This window comes from Thalassophryne amazonica, chromosome 4 (assembly GCF_902500255.1).
Source record: "Thalassophryne amazonica chromosome 4, fThaAma1.1, whole genome shotgun sequence".
NCBI classification, from domain to species: Eukaryota; Metazoa; Chordata; class Actinopteri; order Batrachoidiformes; family Batrachoididae; genus Thalassophryne; species Thalassophryne amazonica.
The window spans coordinates 111,544,140-111,568,745 of NC_047106.1; the positions used below are offsets into that span (position 1 = coordinate 111,544,140).

General features: G+C 44.2%; 1 protein-coding gene across 3 annotated transcripts in view; it reads left to right on the forward strand.

Annotated features, from left to right (window-relative positions):
• The window catches only part of LOC117508628 (glutamate receptor ionotropic, kainate 1-like), a 185,555-nt gene that overhangs the window by 134,317 nt on the left and 26,632 nt on the right, over positions 1-24,606 (forward strand). For 2 of the 3 annotated variants that reach the window (XR_004560149.1, XM_034168426.1), the window contains exons 8-12: positions 5,171-5,278; positions 11,561-11,602; positions 18,460-18,573; positions 18,655-18,858; positions 18,949-19,172. Coding sequence is in view for 2 of the 3 variants with exons in the window: in XM_034168426.1 (XP_034024317.1) it covers positions 5,171-5,278; positions 11,561-11,602; positions 18,460-18,573; positions 18,655-18,858; positions 18,949-19,172 (692 nt within the window). In the remaining variant the exon portion in view is untranslated. The remainder of the gene's footprint in view (positions 1-5,170; positions 5,279-11,560; positions 11,603-18,459; positions 18,574-18,654; positions 18,859-18,948; positions 19,173-24,606) is intronic. The other variant, XM_034168427.1, reaches the window with a different exon arrangement.

Below are 24,606 nucleotides of genomic sequence, written 5' to 3' on the forward strand. Positions count from 1 at the left end.
TTGTGCCATTGCTTATACCCCAGTCACACACACATACACACACATACAAATACTAGAAACTTCATTTCACTTCTCAAATATCAGTGTGTTTGTCTGCTATATGATATATTTAACTGAAATTTCTGATCCAGACAACAATGATTTATAAAGGAAAATCATGAAAATTATCAGGGGTGCCCAAACTTTTGTAGTTCATTTGCGTTAGATACAGTATCATAGGCACTCCAGATGAGCGTAGTGTCGGGTCGGCTAGTGCACAGGTAGCATTAGTTTAATCTGCCGGCCGAAGGCAAGGGCTGTTGGATTGTTGTTAGGTGGAAGAAATCCGATAAGGCTTGGTGTCCGGTTGTTGTACCAGGGTCACAGTCGCTGCTGCCGATTATGAACCATTTTTCAGTCTTACATACACCTATTGAGAGCCCGCCAAGTCCACGGGTAAATTCTACCCCTAGCTCCAGGCCAGAATGTTGTGCGTTAGTGATAGGGGACTCTATTACCCGCAAAGTCAGATTACTGACGCCAGCCAATGTTAAATGTATTCCTGGGGCCAGACCACCCAACATTGCCTCTCAACTTAAGCCACCATGACATTTGCACGAATTTTATCCCTGCACTGCTGTGCATGCCAATGCGTGCCAATGCGTCCTGCTTTGTCCTGCTTAAAGCCATTCTTTGTCCCGCTTGACACCAAGCTATATAAAATAATGCCTGTGCCATATCATTTCATAGCTGATGACACATTTGCGCTCAGAACTTAGCTGATGAAACCATTCTCTCATCATTCCCAGAATCACAGAGAAATGATGTTGTCTCTTGTTCGTCGTGTGGTGGAGAATACATTTGGTATCTTGTCTCAAAGGTAATTATTTATAATATATATTGTAATGGATTGATTAAATAGTTACATTTTCATTCCTCCTTATGAGTTCAATAATGTACTGTTATATTTATTACAGATGTACATCTCATCATAATCTAATTTCAGGTTCAGAGGCCCTGCGCACAATGACACGCAATGACACACAGCATTTTTAAATAGCCTGTGCTATGTTCATGATTAGATCACACAAGTGGCACAAAATTAATGTGTGCCAGAAATTTGGGTAATTTCAAAATTTTCTTTGTGCACTGGTATGCAGCTGCACACAGTTCACGACAAGTTTACTCACTGGCACGCAAGATTGCGTACAAGATTGCAGGCCAGTGCGGGGATCAAATTCATGCAGGTCTCAAGGTGCCTTTAGGGTGCTGATGTTGCCTAAGGATAGACAGACGAAGGAACATGACACTAGTTATACCCACATGGTTATTCATGTCAACTGGATGCAACAGACAGAGGTCACAAAAATGGACATAGAAAGGACTTGTGACCTCATCAGAAAGATGTGTCGGCATTGAGTAATAGTTTCTGGTCCCCTTCCCTCTTGGGGAAATGATGAATTGTTTAGCAGGCTGATGTCTTTGAACAGGTGGCTGTGCAGTTTTGCAGACAGCAAGGCTTTACAACCCCAATTCCAATGAAGTTGGGATGTTGTGTAAAATGTAAATAAAAACAGAATATAATGATCTGCAAATCCTCTTCAACCTATATTCAATTGAATACACCACAAAGACAAGATATTTAATGTTCAAACTGATAAACTTTATTGTTTTTGTGCAAACATTTGCTCATTTTGAAATGGATGCCTGCAACACATTTCAAAAAAGTTGGGATGACAGCCATAGCCTTTGACCCAGTGCATAGGAAGGGGCAGGAGCACGGCGGTGATCCGCTGCCATCTTGTAGGAGGAGAAGGTCTTTTATAGATCCCGCCGGGCCCAAACCAAGATCCTTTTGCTGCGTTGGATCAATGCTAAGGCAGATGCAACAGTAGAGGTCAAGTCTGTGGGTGGACACAAATGGGGTTGATAACCATGCACCACATGAAATGGGGAATAACCAGCAGCTGAGGAGGGGAGCAGATTATGAGCTACTTCAACCCAATGAAGTTGCACACCTCAAGTGGCCGGATTACGGGACGCCAGGATGCGAAGTCCTTTTTCTAACTCTTGATTGGCTCGTTCAACTTGTCCATTCTCTTGAGGATGATACCTGGATGTAAAGCTAGCAGTGGCTCCCAACAATCGGAAAAACTCCCCGATCAGAGACTATATCCTGTGTAAATCGGTGCACTTTAATCACATTCTGTAGAATAACCGCAGCAGTTTCTTTTGCTGTGGGGAGTTTAGGGAGTGGAATGAAATGGCTCATTTTAGAAAACCCGTTTACCACCGAGAGGATTACCATGAGTCCCTGCGATGCCTGAAGGCCAGTGATAAAGTCAATGGTAATATGTGACCACAACTGTTTAGGAATTGACAGGGGCAGAAATTTTTCTGCTGGTGTTTGGTTTGAAGTCTTTTGTGTTGTGCATACTTGGCACATATTCCATTATGTCGTGGTCCATGCATGGCCACCAAAATCACTGAAGAGCTATCCATTTAGTCTTTTTGATGCCTGGGTGGCAGACAAACTGGCTATCAGGTGCACAGCAAATGACCTCGCCCCTAAGGAGCCCGGGAACAAAAAGCAACTTAGCCGGACAATCTGGAGGCACGGGTCCATTATCAGAGGCCGCGTTGATCTCTATGCCCCAAGTAAGGGATGAAACAAAGCATGCTGAGGGCAGGACAGTTTGACTCTTTGTGCAATAGTTCTCGGGTTCAAACTGACGTGACAAAGAGTCCGTCTTTCTGTTCTTGAAGCCCAGTTGGTAGTAAAGCGTGGAAGTTGAATTGACTAAAGAAGATTGGCCAGTGAGCGTGCCTGGCATTTAATCTCTTAGCCGTGCACATATAGATTTTTATTGTTAGTTCAAATGAGAAAAGGAAGCTGTGCCCCTTCCACCCAGTGATGGTGTTCCTCCAAGGCCACTTTGACAGCCAACAGTTCGCGTTCACATATGTTGTAGTTACGCTCAGCTGGGGATAACTTTCTCGAGAAAAAAGCACAGGGATGTATCTTATTATTAGAAGTACTGACTTGAGAAAGAATCGCCCCACCACAAACTGCCGACCTGGGTCAAGGAGGAGAAGCACAGGGGCAGATGTAAATTGCTTCTTTAGCTCCTGAAACACTTCCTCACACTCATTATGCCGCGTTCACACCGGGCACGACGTGAGCGACAGCAGTGACAGGTTGCTATGCAATCCCTATTGAAGGACACGTTTTGGCGCCATGCCGCGCAGCACAACGCAATGGACGCAAATGAAGTGATGCGAGTAAAGCGATTTTGAGTGACTGGCGCGTTTGTGGCGCGATATTACGTCGTGTCACGTCGCGTTGCCCTCCTCCCCAAGTTGAAAAATCTGAACTTTTTCGTCTTGTCGCGCCGCAATGACCAGTCAGAGACTGAATATGTAGTGACGTCGAGATGTCTGGAGTTTGACTGAGTTGGATGTGAACATGTCCTGTCTCTGGTAGCCAGCCTGTGAGCAGGACTTATGTCCGTTTTGTCCTTTATTTCACAATTATGACAGAGTTTTTGGAGCGAGCAGCAGCCCTGCAGCAGGGGGAGCGGCAGTTTCCCTCAAAACATCATTAACTAGCCCTTGAAGCACGACGGGGGCGTTAGTGAGCCCAGAGGGAATTGCTAAATACTCAGGCCATTTTCCATTCATCACCTTCCCGAATTGGAGCTAGCTGTCAGTGACCACCTTAGTAACCTCTTTGCTTCCCTGTTGATTTACTGCTGGTGAATTAATGCCTCAGGTGCAGTTATTTCCGGCCGACTGCTTTTTTCTCTCTCTGTCTGAGGCACTGACAACACCAATGATGGATTCTGGTCCTGCACCCCAGGGTGCTGGACTGACCTCGGGATGCCACGCCTGTTGCACCACTGACCGGAGGTCATACCTTGCAGTGAACTGGTGCTGGGCATGCTGGACTATGTATTAGAGACCCAAGATGGACCCTACTTTACTTTCAATGAAGGACTCTGTTTTTGTTGCTCTTCTGTTTCTTCTGTTTGTAAAGAAATTCTTGTACAATCTGTTAAAACCTTGTAGCTGTTAGAATGGCCTAAGCAGTGGGTCACCCCTCTGGGTGTGGTCTGCTTGAGTTTTCTTCCTCATTATCACTTACCACTGTTGCCGCCACTGTTGCCTGTGCGCTTGCTCAGGTTAGGCCTTATTCGTGTGAAGCGCTTTGAGTCAGCTTTGTTGTAATTTGGTGCTATACAAATAAAATAAATTGAAAGTGAATTGAATTACCAAATGATTAATGAAGTCAGTCAGTGACTGGGCCGACAGTTTTCTGTAACGCCATAAAACCTATTTATATATATTCAACTCTGAATTCCCATCCATCCCACAAGTTATATAGTAATTACAAAGTTTATTCACCTCGTAACTTGTAGTTATTGTTGACACTGTCAGAAGTGTTGATTCAGTTTAGGAGTTACTTTTAGGTTTAAGATTTTGAGCGGCTGTGTCATTTGATTCTATTATATTGTAATATATTCACTTCCTCCATATATTAATGTAAATTTAGTCTTATAGGAGACCTCCACTGGCCGGTCTGTTTTTGTATCTGTGGAAGGTATTTCCATCTCTACACATTGAGTTTGATATATATGAGGCTATGCTAAATGGGGCTCAAACATCGCTACTGAAAAATGAAACCTCATGAACAGTAGTCTGCTGAATGTGGGCTGGGTTATGGCTGGTGCATTGATTCATTGATAAAGATTCCAGCTGCTCAGCATCTTACTGTCAGCATCAAATTGAGATGCAGCTCATTCCTCTAAACTGCTGGTCATAGAGATTTAAGCCTTTATTCAGCAGAGCTCAATTCATTACCAAGTGTATTCAAATATCTCAGAGCTCTGCTGCCCACCGGCTGTGCCATGCCTGCCTCGTCCACTTACATCAGTCCGCTGCACTGCCTACTCCACAACCCCCCCAAAAGTGGCATTTTCTTTGAGGATTCAGCCAGTGCAGAAACAGCTATTAATATGTATTTAGGCTTTTTCAGTGTTCTGGGCTTAATGAGTACTCATTAATTATTTATTTTTAAACATTATTTTCATTTTGTTTTTCAAGTCTTCTGCTTGCTGTTGCATTTTTGTATGTAGAGATTAAAAACCTGAGGGATTCACTGATTTGTTTTTCTGCCCTCTCTTCACCACAGGCAGAATGGAATGGCCTGACGGGACAAATAATTATAAACAAGACAGATGGACTGCGGAAAGAATTTGATTTAGATGTCATCAGCCTAAAGGAGGATGGCTTGGAGAAGGTGAACTATATGACCCTCATACACTGTGTTAGGGCGCACGATTCTCCACACCTTAAAATGGAAAAGTGTATGTTAAAATGAACTATTTTTTCTGACCCCTCTGTAAAGCTATATATACAGTAAGTCACTGAAAAATACTTATCAGGCACAAAAAACACAGCACACAGAGACACAACCTTTTCATACCTTGTCAAATAAGTACATATTTTAGATTTATGCCATCAGATCAAATTAAAAATGGGTCAGACATCGTTAACATTTTTAAATGATGGTGTGAATGATACTTCGACAAGCTCTTCACATCTTCAGTATTCATCCCCTGACTTTCCAAAGTCAGGGGATGAATAATTTTGTTGTTTAAAAAGAAAAACGTTTGTGTATTTTTGCAATCATTTTTGTGTGTGTATTTTTCTTCCTAGCACAATTTCTCTGAATTGTATAAAGAATTCTGTATTACTTTTATTACCTGAGGCCATCAAATATGGCCATCAAGTATTGCAAAAGCTTTGCGTCCATCTGTCTGTCTGTGTTCAGCATAAGTCCAGTTCTATTACCGCCAGGGTCTTCGAATTCACAAGGAATATTCTTGGGACACAGACCTTGGACAAACTCAAAGGTGGCTAACCTTGACCTATTTTAAAAAGTATTTTAAGAGGTTAAAAAGTCACATTCTGTTTCAATCTGTTCAATTTTGTTTTTGAGTGGCGGGCGTGACAGCCAATCAGAGTAAAAGCTGCATCGTGATGTCAGTGTCTGGTCTCTCAAAAATTGTTTTGTTTTGTGTGCTCATATACTCAACAAAAATATAAACGCAACACTTTTGGTTTTGCTCCCATTTTGTATGAGATGAACTCAAAGATCTAAAACTTTTTCCACATACACAATATCACCATTTCCCTCAAATATTGTTCACAAACCAGTCGAAATCTGTGATAGTGAGCACTTCTCCTTTGCTGTGATAATCCATCCCACCTCACAGGTGTGCCATATCAAGATGCTGATTAGACACCATGATTAGTGCACAGGTGTGCCTTAGACTGCCCACAATAAAAGGCCACTCTGAAAGGTGCAGTTTTGTTTTACTGGGGAGGATACCAGTCAGTATCTGGTGTGACCACCATTTGCCTCATGCAGTGCAACACATCTCCTTCGCATCATCCGTGAAGAGAACACCTCTCCAACGTGCCAAACGCCAGCGAATGTGAGCATTTGCCCACTCAAGTTGGTTACGATGATGAACTGGAGTCAGGTCGAGACCCAGATGAGGACGACGAGCATGCAGATGAGCTTCCCTGAGACGGTTTCTGACAGTTTGTGCAGAAATTCTTTGGTTATGCAAACCGATTGTTCCAGCAGCTGCCCGAGTGGCTGGTCTCAGACGATCTTGGAGGTGAACATGCTGGATGTGGAGGTCCTGGGCTGGTGTGGTTACATGTGGTCTGCGGTTGTGAGGCTGGTTGGATGTACTGCCAAATTCTCTGAAACGCCTTTGGAGATGGCTTATGGTAGAGAAATGAACATTCAATACACGAGCAACAGCTCTGGTTGACATTCCTGCTGTCAGCATGCCAATTGCACGCTCCCTCAAATCTTGCGACATCTGTGGCATTGTGCTGTGTGATAAAATTGCACCTTTCAGAGTGGCCTTTTATTGTGGGCAGTCTAAGGCACACCTGTGCACTAATCATGGTGTCTAATCAGCATCTTGGTATGGCACACCTGTGAGGTGGGATGGATTATCTCAGCAAAGGAGAAGTGCTAACTATCACAGATTTCGATTGGTTTGTGAACAATATTTGAGGGAAATGGTGATATTGTGTATGTGGAAAAAGTTTTAGATCTTTGAGTTCATCTCATACAAAATGGGAGCAAAACCAAAAGTGTTGCGTTTATATGTTTGTTGAGTGTATATATGTTTCTCATATAGTATATAAAAGCCAGCAAGAAATAAACCCTTCTAAAACTGAAAATGCTGTTTTTGTAACCTGATAACACCTCCGGAGTCATTTACAAGATATTTTGCAGACGGTAGTGTGCATGCTAACTCAAACCTAACTTTCTATGGAGTAAAATTTGTCTCATTAATATTGCAAATGCACAGTGGGTGATCTACAAATATTCCTTGATTTGCACAACTTCGAGTCTTAAAACGTAAATATTGTTTTTGATTGACTGATTGATAGAGGGGCTTTATTGAACATGTACAAATTGTACGTAGGACAATGGGATCTTATTAATTAATTAAACAACTGCAAATTAATAAGAACACAATGCTCATACAGCCAAGGGCATTTTAGCTTCTTTTTTTTTTTTTTTTTTTAAGAATCAAATATAAAATTTACCTCAGGGTACCCAAGATTTTTTTACAGAACTGTTTATGGAGCATTTATTTTCTGGTTTGTTTGAGGTTTCTTGCTCAAAAATGCCAGAGGGAGTTTGTGCTTACAACTGTCACCTGTGTTTACTTTGCTCAGAGGTGGGTTGGTAATATTAGACCATACTCATGCAGGGTCGGACTGGGAACAGATTTTGGCCCAGGCATTTTTCCTCTGGACCAGCCCACTATTGGCCCGACGAATCCACCCCCAAACACGCACACCCACCCGTCCATACCGAACCCCGAATGAACAAACACCTAAACACCATGAACACACACCTAAACACACACTTTCACTGTCATTTCACCTTGATCATAGTACAAAACGCGTTCCCGGTGCCACGAGGGGGCATCCTGATAACATTAAAGGCAATTACATATTTTGACAAAATTACAAGTTTAAATGACTATATATATATATATATATATATATATATATATATATATATATATATATATATATATATATATATATATATATATATATATATATATATATATAAACCTGAAACCTAGAATAAGACTGTGCCGTGTATGAAACACTACAGAACTTTTATTTTGACACAAATTCAGGAAGTGGCTCTGCAGCTGTGCCGATTAAATGCTGTAGCTTCACCGATCATGGACTTTCCTCGTGTTGACAGCAGCGCGCTGTTCGAGAACACTGTATATTTCCATAATCTCTATAAATATGGGAGGGCCAGCCCACGCACGTCTAAACGTGCAGCGGCCCACCGGGCAAATGCCCAAAATCACAGATTATCAGTCCGAGCCTGTACTCATGTGAAGCACCTTGGGGTGGCTTTCTTGTGATTTGGCGCTATACAAATAAAATAAACCAAATTGAATTGAATTGAATTATTTTTAGGACAAAGCTAAGAATGCATTCTTCTGTCACATTAGCAGTAAGACCCTGATTTATGACATGTGATGACTGCTTTTAAAAGGAGAGATGCCTTCTTTGCAAAAAAAAAGCTACCTTCCTTATAGCATAAATTCACTATAAAAAAAAAAAACACTCCAAACTTGTATCTTTTATTACAAATATCTGTAATAATATGGTGGTTAATTCTCTGAACAAATAATCTAAGACATGTGTGCTGGTATTTTATTATCATGTGATGTAATTGTTATGCTAATGACATTAGCAATTTTAGCAGGTAGCAATAGCTTCATGACGTTATGAGGAAATAAAATGGTCAGCATTTTAATGCCCACTACAACGGAAAACTATTATGAGAACCACCACTCAGCCCCACAAAATATGATCTAATAAACACCTGAAACAAGGTTACAAGGTAACTTATTGGTGTTTAGGCTTCATTTTTCTTCTTCTTTCCTTTATTGAACAGGGACAAATAAATTAAACATGATTTCTTATGAAACATAAAAACAGATGTCTCATCCATGCAGGCTTCTAGCCACAGCTGATTTGCACAGCCCAGTCTCACATTTTTTTTCATTCTCCTGTGATGAAATTATTCAAATCTTCATTTTTTTTAACTCACTATGACTAACCCTACTCCTACCCCCAACCCTAACCTTAACCATAACCTAACCCTCCTCCTTCCCCTAACCGTAACCATAACCACCCCCGACGACCCCCCCACTGCACTTTTAATTATGTGCAGATGAATTCGTGCTGCCATGACCATGTCACTTTTCGTGACAATATGACGAACCAATAGATTAATGTATATTTCGTGCTGCTGAATCACTACAATCCATGAGATTGGATCCATTGGTTGGATTTACAACCCGTGTCCCTAGTTAGGCTTTTATTATTTAAAAAAAAAGATTAAGCGCTAAGTTAAAACAGAAAAGAATATAAAACATATTAAGGCCAATGCAATAACAAAACAGATAAGGAAAGGAAGATAAAATAGCACAATACAATGTTTAAAAGTCAATGTTTACAGATTTGTTTCCATTTCAGCTATTGTTTTGCTCGTGTTTTAAAAACCTTGAGCTCTGTCGATGTTTTGATTTCAGGTGGTAATGTATTCCACAGTTTAGTACCTATTACTAAGAAAAATGACTGTCCAAATGTTGTTCTGTGTTTGGCTGTTCTACAGTTATTGTTGCAGCCCTCATTGTTATTTCACTGGTTTGTTTATCAGCCAACAGAGTATTTCTGGGTCAGGGTTCTTCACACACATGAAAATAAGTTTTAAATAGAACAGAATGCTAAAATACCCTCGGTCGTATGACCATATACCTTTTAATGGCATCTGCAGGAGGGCTTTTGAAAAGATTGGAAGTTACCTTTGACCAAGTGTGATGAACATGCCCGCTGTACATCCATGAGATGTCTTGTAAATCACTCCAGAGGTGTTATCAGGTTACTGAAACATTTTTTTTTTCAGTTTTAGAAGTGCTTATGTCTCGCTAGCTTTTACATAATATATTAGAAACATGTTATATTTACACAGAAACACAGCGGTTTCAGAGCGGATTTCGCCATGTTGGATTAGCGGCCAGACAGACCAGCCAGTGATGTCATGGTGCCTCTCTACTCTGATTGACCATCAACCCCCTGAAAAAAGTGGATTTGCATGATGATTCATAGTATAAAAATAGGACTCAGAATGTGATCTTTTGACCTCTTAAAATAGGTCAAGGTTTTCCATCTTTGAACTTGTCCAAGGTCTGTGTCCCAAGAATGCTTCATGTGAATTTGAAGACCCTGGCAGTAATAGAACTGGGCATATGCTGAGCTAAGACAGACAGACGGACGGGCAGACAGACAGATTGACAGAAAGCCTTTGCAATACCCGATGGATGATTTGATGTTTTGATGGCCTCGGGTAAAAATGAGAAGTCCACCAAACTGTCAAAATTTAATTTTTCTTACGTTTTATTTCTTTATAATTAAACAGTGGTGCCATCTTACAGGTTTCTTAACCATTACTTTCAAGGTCTCTTTCTATATTTCTATAATTACCCCATGGGTGTAAGTATTGTGTGTTTAGTCTGGCCCCAAACGGTTATACAGTACAATAAGTGGGAGAATATCATAGTATGCATGAACTGTTGTGCCGCCTTAAGAGGTGTATGTATTGTCTATCAAGCGAAAGCACTTTAAATTAGTTTTGACAGTTTTGCACAGCTTCTTCACATGTCCATCAAACTTTGGACAAGAATCTAAAATAGCACCTAATAATTTGGACTGAATGCACATTCTCAGTGCATTTCAGTCATCTTTTACCTGCATTGTCTCACGTGTTCTTGTGTCTTCTGGTTGTAGGACCATCCAGACACAGGTGTATTTCAACAGCAATCTATTGGTATCCCTGAACTAATTAAAGCAGATCTGCATTTCACTAATTATGTGACTTTTAAAGCCAGATGGCTGTAAAACTGATGATTTAGTTGCACTTTATTAAAGATTTTTGAATATTTATGCAATCATTATGCTGAATTTTATATTTTAATTTAAATCATGTTGTTGATATTTGCTTTCACATTAAGAGCACAGTTTTTTTTTTTTTTTTTTAATGATTGACTAAAGAAGCCTCAATTTTTAAAAAATTGTAATATGATGTCATAAAAATTCCACCAGGGTGAGTACTTTCTAGGGTGATATATAAGGGGTAATTGGGAAGTTTAGAGCCTGACCCAGAAAATGACTTTTCATGTTTTATATTATGAGAATATTTCTTGAGAATGTGTGAACTTTTGACTTACTGGGTGCAGTGCTGAGAAATATTGATTTATCAGAATGCAAAAGATGGAGAACCACGCCCAACATTTTCTGGGATAGGCTCAAAATCTCTCAATCACCCATCATACATACTATAACCAGAGTACTTATATACACAAAAATTCCCCATTTTTTCTGTTATACCTTTCTTCAAGTTCAGTACTGTGAAATTAAAATGTTTTCTCTTTATCATTTCTGCAAGACAATCGCGGGCAACAACCGCCTGAATAAAGTGTGGAAAAAGGTTTGTATTTGGCTGCCCTGGAAGACTAAAGAAATAACAATACCTTTGAATATCCTCTTAAAGGACATGTCGCATCAAAATCATAACAATTTAGATTTAAGCTGTTAGTGATCTTCCGATGATCCACTGGGATTACTTTGTGCACTTCTGTGACCGGTTTCAAAGTATACGGCATTCGCAACAAACAGTTTCAGAGACATCCAAAAACAAAGTACTCGTGAATACTCGGGTGTTTCCGACAATTGATGTCACTGCTAGAAGCGTCCCAGCGTGCGCTTCAATGAAATGTAGCTGATAACGGAGGCACAGATTAATTCAAAAATTGACATAAGTGTGATGTCATATTATGATGACTTGTTTTTAAGTGATAATTGATGATAATTGATGTAGTCACTGTAAAAGCTGCAACTCCAAGAAGGTTGATGTGCACCTGCAGTCATAAATGAAGCCTGTCAATAACCATCTCTGCTCCAGGATCAGTTTTGTGCACGATTAATTATGAGTGTTGTTATCAATAAAATCTAAAAAAAAAAAAATACATCTGCTGCCGGAGGAGAACAAGTGTCTTGTTACCTGCAGAGCGTGCGCGCAGACAATCACACACACACACACACACACACACACACACACACACACACACACACACACACACACACACACACACACACACACACACACACAAACACACACACACAGCGAGCTTCGCAGCACATGCCAGCTCCAAATTTACATTCTCTCAAAGGAAAAAAACAGAAATCTAGCCACAAAAGACAAAAATCCTGAACATGCCAGATTCACCATCATGTTATGAATTAATTTCCAAATGTAAACTTCACGCGATCAAAGAAGCACGTGCGTGAGATAGCCATGGCTGCAGCTCTGCCTCGCTCGATCGTGGCACGTACAATAACGTCAATGAAATTCTGGAAATAATGTATTCTGACTTTTTCCAGTGTAACAAATCCATCTCTGTGTTGAAAACTGTCTGATGTCCAGCGTCCACATCAGCTTCAGTAAACCAGCATCCACACAAACAGCACATCACTTTAGGCTCCAAAATCCGACACTCTGAAAAAGTTAAGAGTTTCAGGGTGAAGCGGATCGTCTCCTCTCAGTAAATCCGAGCCATCATGTTTGAACAACAGCTCAGAAGCTTTGATTTTGGATAGAGCAGGTTCTTTTCCCTCTGTCTGTCAGTCATTGGGATGTTTCTGTTTTGCTAATAAGGACGTCACACACTGAAAAATGCAGAGAATTGCAGAGTGAAATGTTTTCCGGAAATGCACCTCCTAACGCTCAGAGTGAGAGGAATAAAATACATCAGAGATCACTAATTATTAGCACGTGTGCGGGGACACTTACAAACATGAATACAACCCCATTTGCAATGAAGTTGGGACGTTGTGTAAAATGTAAATAAAAGCAGAATACAATGATGTGCAAATCCTGTTCAACCTATATTCAATTGAATACACCACAAAGACAAGATATTTGTATTTAATGTTCAAACTGATAAACTTTGTTTTGTGCAAATATTTGCTCATTTTGAAATGGATGCTTGCAACACATTTCAAAAATGTTGGGACTGGCAAGAAAAGACTGGGAACGTTGATGAATGCTCAAAGAACACCTGTTTGGAAGCAGGTGCGTGTCATCATTGGGTATAAAAGGAGTATCCTCAAAAGGCTCAGCTGTTCAAAAGCAAAGATGGGGCAAGGATCACCACTTTGTGAACAACTGCATGAAAAAACATTCAATTGCAAGGAATTTAGGGATTCCATCATCTACAGTCCATAATCATAAGATTCAGAGAATCTGGAGAACTTTCTACCCATAAGCCGCAAGGCCAAAAACCAACATTGAATGCCCGTGACCTTCGATCCCTCAGGCAGCACTGCATTAAAAACCAACATCATTGTGTAAAGGATCTTACCACGTGGAGTCAGGAACACTTCAGAAAACCATTGTCAGTTAACGCAGTTTGTCGCTACATCTACAAGTTAAAACTCTACCATGCAAAGCGAAAGCCATACATCAACAAAATACAGAAACGCTGCCACCTTCTCTGGGCCCGAGCTCATTTGAAATGGACAGACACAAAGTGGAAAAGTGTGCTGTGGTTTGATGAGTCCTCATTTGAAATTGTTTTTGGAAATCATGGACGTCATGTCCTCCAGACAAAAGAGGAAAAAGATCATCCAGATGTTACCAGCGCAAAGTTCAAAGGCCAGCATCTGTGATGGTATGGGGGTGTGTTAGTGCCTATGGCATGGACAACTTACACATCTGTGATGGCACCATCAATGCTGAAAGGTACATCCAGGTTTTGGAGCAACACATGCTGCCATCCAAGCAACATCTTTTTCAGGGACGTCCCTGCTTATTTTAGCAAGACAATGTCAAGCACATTCTGCACGTGTTACAACAGTGTGGCTTCGTAGTAAAAGAGTGCAGGTACTAGACTGGCCTGCCTGCAGTCCAGACCTGTCGCCCATTGAAAATGTGTGGCGCATTATGAAGCGCAAAATACGACAATGGAGACCCCAGACTGTTGAACAACTGAAGTCGTACATCAAGCAAGAATGGGAAAGAATTCCACCTACAAAGCTTCAACAATTAGTGTCCTCAGTTCCCAGACGCTTATTGAGCGTTGTTAGAAGGAAAGGTGATGTAACACAGTGGTAAACATACCACTGTCCCAGCTTTTTTGAAACGTGTTGCAGGAATCCATTTCAAAATGATCAAATATTTGCACAAAAAGTTTTTCAGTTTGAACATTAAATATCTTTGTGGTGTATTCAACTGAATTGAATATAGGTTGAAGAGGTTTGCAAATCATTGTATTCAGTTTTTATTTACATTTTACACAACATCCCAACTTCATTGGAATTGGGGTTGTACTTTTATGTTGTCTTACTAACTGGGATGTTAAAAAATGTAAGACATGTCCTTTAATATCCATTGAATATACCTGCTGCTTTGTGATGTCTCCCTCCTCTGTAAATATGGCATTTCAGAAATCGTAATATGTCAGTGAAATATTGATATGATATTGGGCCCTATATAAGCTACGAGGTCTGTTAGAAAAGTATCGGACCTTTTTATTTTTTGCAAAAACTATATGGATTTGAATCGTGTGATTGCATCAGCCAAGCTTGAACCTTCGTGCGCATGCGTGAGTTTTTTCACGCCTGCCGGTTGCGTCATTCGCCTGTGAGCACGCGTTGTGGGAGGAGTGGTCCAGCCCCCTCGTCGGATTTTCATTGTCAGGAAATTGGCTGATCGACTGCCGCTTTGCTTCATCAAAGTTTTTCAGAAAGTGTGAGAGACAGCCAAGTGGAAACCATTTTGAAAATTCAGATGGCTTTCGGTGAAGATCTTATGGGGATCACACAGATTAAGGACAATTACAACTGGATTAAAGACAGCCCACAGCAGTGGGTGGCACGCCGCGCACCGAGTGGCGATCGACAGGCTCAAATGACCAGATCATTTCCAAAGTGAACGCTTTGTTGATCCGGGACATCGTCTGACTACCAGAGAAATAGCAAGACAGCTGGATATGGCACTTTTTCGGCACATTCCACTATTACAGGAGTTTTTGTAATGGAAAGAGGAGCGGAGAAATTCGTCACGGAGCCGCTCATGGTGCAGGACGAAAGCAACTCTGTGTTCATCTCACAGGACAAGCCCTAACATGCCCAGCTCTTGCACCATTCGGAAGATTCAGACGGCTTTCGGTGGCTTTTCAGTCGTGTGACTCTCCGAGAAATTGTGGACGAGCTGGACATGCCACAACATGTCCTGTGAGGCTTCATCACGGCATTGCTTTGTGTTCTGTGCCCTGCGCCTCCGTCCCGACACGTGAATTCCTCCGCACGTCTTTTCATGACAAAAAACTCCTGTAACAGTGGAATGTGTCGTTCATTTCCAAAGTAAATGCTTTGTTGATCCGGGACGTTGTCTGACTACCACAGAAATGGCAGAAGAGTTTGACATCAGCACTTTTTCGGCATGAAAAGACGTGTGGAGGAATTCACGTGTCAAGTAAGAGATTTTCTTCCAGGTTAACAGTTGCGCACCAACCTGTCAGAATTAGTATTTTCTGGTGTACAGGCTTTTGGGTTTTTTTTTAACTAGTTTGGGTAGTCCTGTGACTTATACTCTGGTGTACCTTATATGTAGAAAAATCATGCAATAATAATGATAACAGTAATGATAAGGGGAGGTGAGGGCAGCACGGTGGCTTAGTGGTTAGTGTTGCCTCACAGCGAGAAGGCCATGGGATTGCTTCCCACCTAGGGCCTTTCTGTGTGGAGTTTCCATGTTTTTCCCATGTTTGCGTGGGTTCTCTCTCAGTGCTCTGGCTTACTTCCATATTCAAAAGACATGCATGCTAGGTGAATTGGAAACTTTAAATTGACCGTAGGTGTGTGTGCGGGTGTGAATGTGTTTGTTTGTCTATATGTGTCCCTGTGACAGTCAGGTGTCCTGTCCAAAGTGTACCCTGCCTCTTGAAAATGGATGGATGGATGGAAGGGAGATGATGGTTAAGTGTACGGCTTGTGACCAGAGGATGCTCGGTTCAAACCCAAGACAGACCAGACAATCACTAAGGGCCTTTGGGCAAGGTCCTTAATCCCAGAGTTGCTCCCAGTGTGTAGTGAGTGCATTCTGACATTGATGTGTGAGTGTGTGTGAATAGGTGAATGCAAGGTACGTTGCTCGTGGAGATCCATGGGCTCGAGATTGGGCAGTGTTTATAAAATAGGTAGCTGACAATTTTCAAGGGTGGTAATAAATTATGCAAAGTTTCTATAATGAATTGGAATGGCATGAGTACAGAATGTAATTATCAACGTCCATTGTTCACTGTTGTTAGCTAATATCCATAATCCTATCAGTGTTCCATTTGATGGCATTCATCCTTGACCCAAAATACATAAGTACACCAAACAGCAGATGGCAGCTCTCCCCAGTTTCTTCGTGTTCGAGGATACATACACACGCACGCACACAAATACGAGGTCTGTGAGAAAAGTATCCGACCTTATTATTTTTTTTCAAAAACCATATGGATTTGAATCACGTGTGATTGCGTCAGCCAAGCTTGAACCTTCGTGCGCATGCGTGAGTTTTTTCACGCCTGTCGGTTGCATTATTCGCCTGTGAGCAGGCTTTGTGTGAGCAGTGGTCCACCCCTCTCGTCCTTTTTTTATTGCGAATAAATTTCAGAACGATTTGGAGCACAGACCTTGTACATGTACAAATGGGCCACTTGGCTTTTTAATATAGAGATGATTTACCACCCCCTACTGGAATGGCATGTGAGTCCAGAAAGTAATTATCAACATCCATTGTTCACTACTGTTCTATCTGTCCTATCAATGTTCCATTTGGTGGCATACATCCTTGACCCAAAATTCATAAGCATACCAAACGACAAATGTCAGTTCTCCTCTGTTTGTCCGTGTTTGAAGGTACATACACGCATGCTTGCATGAACGCATACGCGTGCACAGAGGCCATTTTGCTTTTAATATACAGATGATTTACCACCCCCTGCTGGAATGGCGTGTGAGTCCAGAATGTAATTATCAACATCCATTGTTCACTGTTGTTAGCTATTGTCCGTAATTTCTCAAAAAATATTTGTCCTATCAACTTTCTGTTTTGGCGACGTTCATCCTTACCCAAAATACATAAGCATGCCAATCGGCAAATGTCTGCTCTGCCCAGTTAGTCTGTGATTGAAGCCACATACATGCATGGATGCGTACACAGACGTCTCTTGGCTTTTACTGTATAGATTAGTATAATACATAAAAATCCTTAGTTCAATAGGTGATTTCCATGGCCAACAATCTGTGTCCATCTGATGATTTTTGCTGTGCGAAATGCATTGAATAACAGTATGTCATCCATTGTAAGTTTATTTGTGTATCTTGCTCAAATTTTTGGAAAATAACAGTCCTCATGGTACACACCACAAGCTGAGGACTTTCTGCATGAACTCACTGTTCATGTTGCTGTTAGTCAGAAATCCATGTTCTGGTGATTTCTTTTGTTTAAACTGTGTCAAATATTGTCCAACATGGCGTCCGTCCCATGCTATTTGTATGCTATTTGAATTTAAAAGTACTTAGGGCACTGTGTTGGCCAAGGGGTTAGTGCCCTTGTTTCCAGAGCAGAAGGTTCCTCCTGGATTAAGGCGACCCGTGCCTACTCTTCATGGTAGTTGAAGTTGGGTCAGGAAGGGCATGTGGTGTAAAACATGTGCCAAATCACCATTCAGATGTATATCAGATCTACTGTGGTAAAAAGTAAAAATGGGAGAAGCTGAAAGAACATGTAAAAGTCCTTATGTTAAGTCACGGTACAGGCTGTGGTGTGCATATTTGGTTCACTGAGTTCCTGTCTGTTGTTAAACTCGCCCCCAAGGGAAATAATTGTGTTAAAACATAATTGCCACAAACAGAATAAAGGTGTAAATACAGGACATTGCACTTAACAACACCTCAACTTTAGACCAACACAGCCATGGGCACACAGATGAATGCAATCAATTTCATGTGATTTCAAGAATGCAGGCATCTGGAGTGAAAACCATAACTGCATTGGATGAAACTACAAATAACACCTCTTGATGCCCATTGAGTTTTACTTTTCCTTTTTCCTCTCTGTTTCCTCTTGTGATTCTCCTCTTTGTTGATTATTTCCTCTTCTTTGCATTACTCTCCTTATAATCATCATGTGAACATGACTTGACTTAGAGACTTGCTAATGTTCTTTCAATTGTTTTATTGTTACTATCCTTGAGTGTTTACACTGTGATTTGGATGTTTCATTCTTCACAGATTGGGGTCTGGAATTCTCAGACTGGCCTTAATTTAAGTGAAACAACTAAAGACTCTTCCACAAATGTCACTGATTCAATGGCAAACAGAACCCTCATTGTCACTACTATTCTGGTATGAATATAATTACTATTGTAGTGCATGTAATCACAAGTGTTTTGATGTATTTTTAAGGTTATCCTTGTCTTTTTGCAGGAAAACCCTTACGTCATGTATAAGAAGTCTGATAAGCCGCTGTCTGGCAATGATCGCTTTGAAGGCTACTGCTTAGACCTGCTCAAAGAGCTGTCCAACATTTTGGGCTTCACCTATGAAGTGAAACTGGTGTCTGATGGCAAATATGGAGCTCAGAACGACAAAGGAGAGTGGAATGGCATGGTGCGAGAACTCATTGATAACGTAAGTGAGAATCATTCAATTACACAAAGTGATGGGCAGTACCTGCCAACTAGGATTGTGGCTCTACTTGATGTGTGTGTTCTGCACCAGGTGGCTGACCTTGCTGTGGCCCCCCTCACTATCACATATGTTCGGGAAAAAGTGATCGATTTTTCTAAGCCCTTCATGACTTTGGGGATCAGCATTCTCTACCACAAACCCAATGGTACCAATCCAGGAGTGTTCTCCTTTCTCAACCCTCTGTCTCCTGACATCTGGATGTATGTGTTGCTGGCATGCCTCGGTGTCAGCTGTGTGCTCTTTGTCATTGCCAGGTAAATTGATGTGAACTAAAATAATGTTTAGTGAGAGGGGATATCCCCGCCATTCCTAAACATGCTTCATATCACAATGTTTAAAATATTAATATGGAGAGTCTAAATTTACTGGCTGTAATACATTTTTGAAACTGACCCCAAAAAGTAGTGATATCCATCATATAACAGAACCAACATTTATTTGGCAAGGGGGGTGGACACTTCTTATTGTGCATTTTTGTTTATTTGCTTGTTTATTGAAAAAAGGTCAAGGGTATAAATATAAATATATTTGTTCCATTGCACGTACAACTTTGTCGGGTGAATATCTGTAATTTTGGGCGACTGGGCATGAACGTCGTGTTGGGAAAGTGTAGGTACACGGACCCACAACAGGGGGCGCAAATGAACGGACAATGGAGGAAGTCAAATAACAACACTTTACTGTTGTGAAATGGGCACAACATACACAACAGATTACAACAATAGACAAAAAGCCAAATCACAAAAGGTGTCGTGTGGGCAGGCTCGAAGATAGAAGACGTCTGTCCAAAGCAGAACCGGAACCACACGATTTTCTCCGCCACCAGACCCCGGGAATACTGGAGCCGCCAAGTCCCGAACTCCCAGGTGGCCACTGCCTCCGCGTGTCGGACCTGGTACTGCTGGCAAGGAACAAAAAACAATTAAATGTGGGCGCGTTTGCACCCAGCAATCCACACGGCAGGAAAACTACCTCCACCTCCGTTGGAAAAAGAGTCTGCTATACTATGCACAAAAGTCACAAAAGGTTGCTGTCGAAAAATCACACAGTCAGCTGAGAACGTTACCTTCCACGTAGAGCGATATCTCGGCAAAGAGGTGGAGACGTCGTCCTGCTGATGTACCCCTGCTGATCAGGTGATTGGTAACAGCTGTTGCAGGTGATGCGTGACAGCTGTCACCCTGGCTGCTCCTGTGAGGCGGCTGCGCCCTCTGGTGCCTGGAGCCCGCACTCCAGACAGGGCGCCCTCTGGTGGTGGGCCAGCAGTACCTCCTCTTCTGGCAGCCCACACAACAGGACCCCCCCCTCAACGGGCGCCTCCTGGCGCCCGACCAGGCTTGTCCGGGTGGCGGTGGTAGAAATCGGCCAGGAGGGCCGGGTTCAGGATGAAGCTCCTCTTCACCCAGGAGCGTTCTTCGGGACCGTACCCCTCCCAGTCCACCAAATACTGGAAGCCCCGGCCCATCCTACGGACATCCAAGAGCCGGCGTACAGTCCAAGCCGGCTCGCCATCGATGATCCGGGCAGGAGGCGGCGCCGGACCCGGAGTACAGAGGGGTGAGGTGTGATGCGGTTTAACTCGGGACACATGAAACACAGGATGGATCCGCAGTGAGGCCAGAAGCTGAAGCCTCACTGCGGCTGGACTAATGACCTTAAGGATCTTGAAAGGGCCGATGTAACGGTCCTGTAGCTTGGGGGAGTCCACTTTGAGGGGAATGTCCTTTGTGGATAACCACACCTCCTGCCCTGGCCGATACGCAGGGGCCGGGGTCCGCCGACGGTCTGCATGGGCTTTTGCCCTCGTCCGGGCCTTTAGCAAAGCAGAACGGGCGGCACGCCACACCCGACGGCACTTCCGTAGGTGGGCCTGGACCGAGGGCACACCGACCTCTCCCTCAACCACCGGAAACAACGGGGGCTGATACCCCAGACACACCTCAAAAGGGGAGAGGCCGGTGGCTGAAGACACCTGGCTGTTATGGGCATACTCGATCCAGGCCAAATGGGTACTCCAGGCCGCCGGGTGCGCGGCAGTCACGCAGCGCAAGGCCTGTTCCACCTCCTGGTTTACCCGTTCTGCTTGCCTGTTGGTCTGAGGGTGGTACCCGGACGAGAGACTCACCGTGGCCCCCAGTTCCCGGCAGAAGCTCCTCCAGACTTGCGAGGAGAACTGGGGACCGCGATTGGAGACGATGTCTGTTGGAATCCCATGCAGCCGGACAACGTGGTGGACCAGGAGGTCCGCTGTCTCCTGGGCTGTTGGGAGCTTCGGGAGGGCCACGAAGTGGGCCGCCTTGGAGAATCGGTCCACTATCGTGAGGATGGTGGTGTTACCCTGGGACAGCGGGAGGCCCGTGACAAAATCCAGGCCGATGTGGGACCAGGGGCGATGAGGCACAGGCAGCGGCTGGAGTAGTCCTGATGCCCTGCGATGGTCAGCCTTGCCCCTGGCGCAGGTGGTGCAGGCCTGGATATAATCCCGGACGTCGGCCTCTAGGGACGCCCACCAGAAGCGCTGCCGGACAACTGCCACGGTTCTTCGCACCCCTGGATGACAGGAGAGCTTGGAGCCGTGACAGAAGTCCAGGACTGCAGCCCTAGCTTCTGGTGGGACGTATAGTTTGTTCTTCGGCCCAGTTCCGGGGTCTGGGCTTCATGCCAGGGCCTCCCGGACGGTTCTCTCTACGTCCCAGGTGAGGATGGCCATGATAGTGGACTCCGGGATGATGGGTTCCGGTGGATCCGACAACTCCGCTTTGACTTCGTCTTCATGTACCCGGGACAAGGCATCCGATCTCTGGTTTTTGGTCCCGGGACGGTAGGTGATCCGGAAGTCAAAACGGCCGAAGAACAGTGACCAGCGGGCTTGCCTGGGGTTCAGCCGCTTGGCGGTCCTGATATACTCCAGGTTCCGGTGGTCAGTGAAAACCGTGAATGGCACGGACGTTCCCTCCAACAGATGTCTCCACTCTTCAAGAGCCTCTTTCACCGCAAGGAGTTCTCGATTGCCGACGTCATAGTTCCGTTCGGCCGGGGTCAACCTGCGGGAAAAATAGGCACACGGGTGAAGGACCTTATCGGTCTTCCCGCTCTGGGAAAGCACAGCTCCTATCCCTGAGTCCGAGGCGTCCACTTCAACCACTAACTGGCGACTAGGATCGGGCTGCACCAGAACGGGTGCAGACGAGAAGCGCCGTTTCAACTCCTTGAACGCGGCATCGCAACGATCCGACCAGGTGAAGGGGACTTTTGGTGAGGTCAGGGCTGTCAGGGGGCTAACTACCTGACTGTAGCCCTTAATGAACCTCCTGTAGAAATTTGCAAAGCCAAGGAACTGTTGCAGCTTCCTACGGCTAGTGGGTTGGGGCCAGTCTCTCACCGCCGCAACCTTGGCCGGATCAGGAGCGACGGAGTTGGGGGAGATGATAAACCCCAGGAAGGACAAAGATGTGCGGTGAAACTCACACTTCTCGCCCTTCACAAACAGCCGGTTCTCCAACAACCGCTGCAGGACCTGACGTACATGCCGGACATGAGTCTCAGGATCCGGAGAAAAGATGAGTATATCGTCTAGATATACGAAGACGAATCGGTGCAGGAAATCCCGCAAGACATCATTAACTAATGCTTGGAACGTCGCGGGAGCGTTTGTGAGGCCGAACGGCATGACCAGGTACTCAAAGTGACCTAAGGGGGTGTTAAATGCCGTCTTCCACTCGTCTCCCTTCCGGATCCGAACCAGGTGATACGCATTTCTAAGATCTAGCTTAGTGAATATTTGGGCTCCATGCAGGGGCGTGAACACTGAATCCAACAGGGGCAACGGGTATCGATTACGAACCGTGATTTCGTTCAGCCCCCTATAATCAATGCATGGACGAAGTCCGCCGTCTTTTTTACCCACAAAAAAGAAACCTGCACCCATCGGGGAGGTGGAATTCCGGATCAACCCGGCGGCTAAAGAGTCCCGGATGTAGGTCTCCATTGATTCGCGCTCAGGTCGTGAGAGGTTGTACAGCCTGCTGGACGGGAACTCAACGCCTGGAACCAAATCAATGGCACAATCGTACGGACGGTGGGGGGGAAGGGTGAGTGCCAGATCCTTACTGAACACATCCACAAGGTCATGGTACTCCACCGGCACCGTCCCTAGATTGGGCGGGACTCTGACCTCCTCCTTAGCCTGGGAACCGGGAGGAACCGAGGAACCTAAACATACCCGATGGCAGGTCTCGCTCCACTGAACCACTACCCCGGACGGCCAATCGATCCGGGGATTGTGTTTTAACATCCAGGGGAACCCTAGAATCACACGGGAGGTGGCAGGAGTCACAAAAAACTCGATCTCCTCCCGGTGATTCCCTGACACCACCAGAGTTACTGGTGGTGTCTTATGTGTGATTAGAGGGAGTAGGGAGCCATCTAGTGCCCGCACCTGCACAGGCGAGGTAAGCGCCACCAGAGGGAGCCCTAACTCCCTGGCCCATCTGCTGTCTAACAGATTCCCTTCAGAGCCCGTGTCCACCAGTGCTGGGGCCTTCAGGGTTAAATCCTCATAAAGGATTGTCACTGGGAGTCGTGTGGCAATATGGGTATGTCCCACGTGAATGTTTTGGCCCACCCCTAACCCAGTGTCTAGGGGCGGGTGTTGGTGTTTAACCGCTTGGGGCAGTCCCTCACTTGATGCTCTATTGAGCCACAAACAAAGCACGCTCCGCGGGCCAGCCTCCTCTGTCTATCTGGTGCCCTAAATGTGGCCCTGCTCGTGTCCATAGCTTCGTCAGCAGGGGGAGCTCTCACCACACGGAGCGTAGAGGCCGTGGAGCGTGGGGAGGGCGGAACTCGGTCGGAACCGGAAGGGAGAGGGACGGCGCGTGCCCGGCCACGCCCTTCGTCTCGTTCCCGACGGCGTTCTTCTAACCGATTGTCTAATCGTATAACGAGATCAATAAGCCCGTCTAAATCCCGCGGTTCGTCCTTGGCCACCAGGTGTCCAGCTCTCCACAAGTTCTTTTATACTCACTCGACTGGTAAGCACTGAAAGCCGAGATAGACATGTCCCAACTTGTCCTCTAACACTCCGAAACGGAGGTGTTCCTTTGTCTCGCTTCATCAGCGAATCGGTCGTGACGCGCGAAGCCTCCGCGCGGCTTTCCATGACAAAATCTCTTGTTAAAAGTGAAATCTGCCGGAAAATGGCTGATGTCCAGCTCTTGTGATAACCAGAGAAAGAGCACACGACGGTCTCGTATCCACAGAGCCATCAGCTTAGAAATGATCCAGTGGTTTGTGCCGCATCGTCGCAGCTCGCAGCGCGGCGCACCGACCGTCCTTTAAAGGGGTCCTTAAACCTGTAGTTAAAGTCCTTATTCTCTGTGAAGCCCGTAAAATTTTCACTGAATGCCAGATAAATTTTTCGAATGGTTTCCAGGTGCCAGTCTCTAACAGCTTCTGAAAAAATTCTGATGGAATAAAAGTCCTTTTCATTCCGCCATTTCCAGACAATGAAAATCCGACGAGTGGGCGGGACCACTCCTTCCACAACGCGTGCTCACAGGCGAATGACGTCACCGACAGGCGTGGAAAAACTCACGCATGTGCACGAGGGTTCAAGCATGTCTGACGTAAAAACATATGAATGAAATCCATATAGTTTTTGAAAAAAATAAAAAGGTATGATACCTT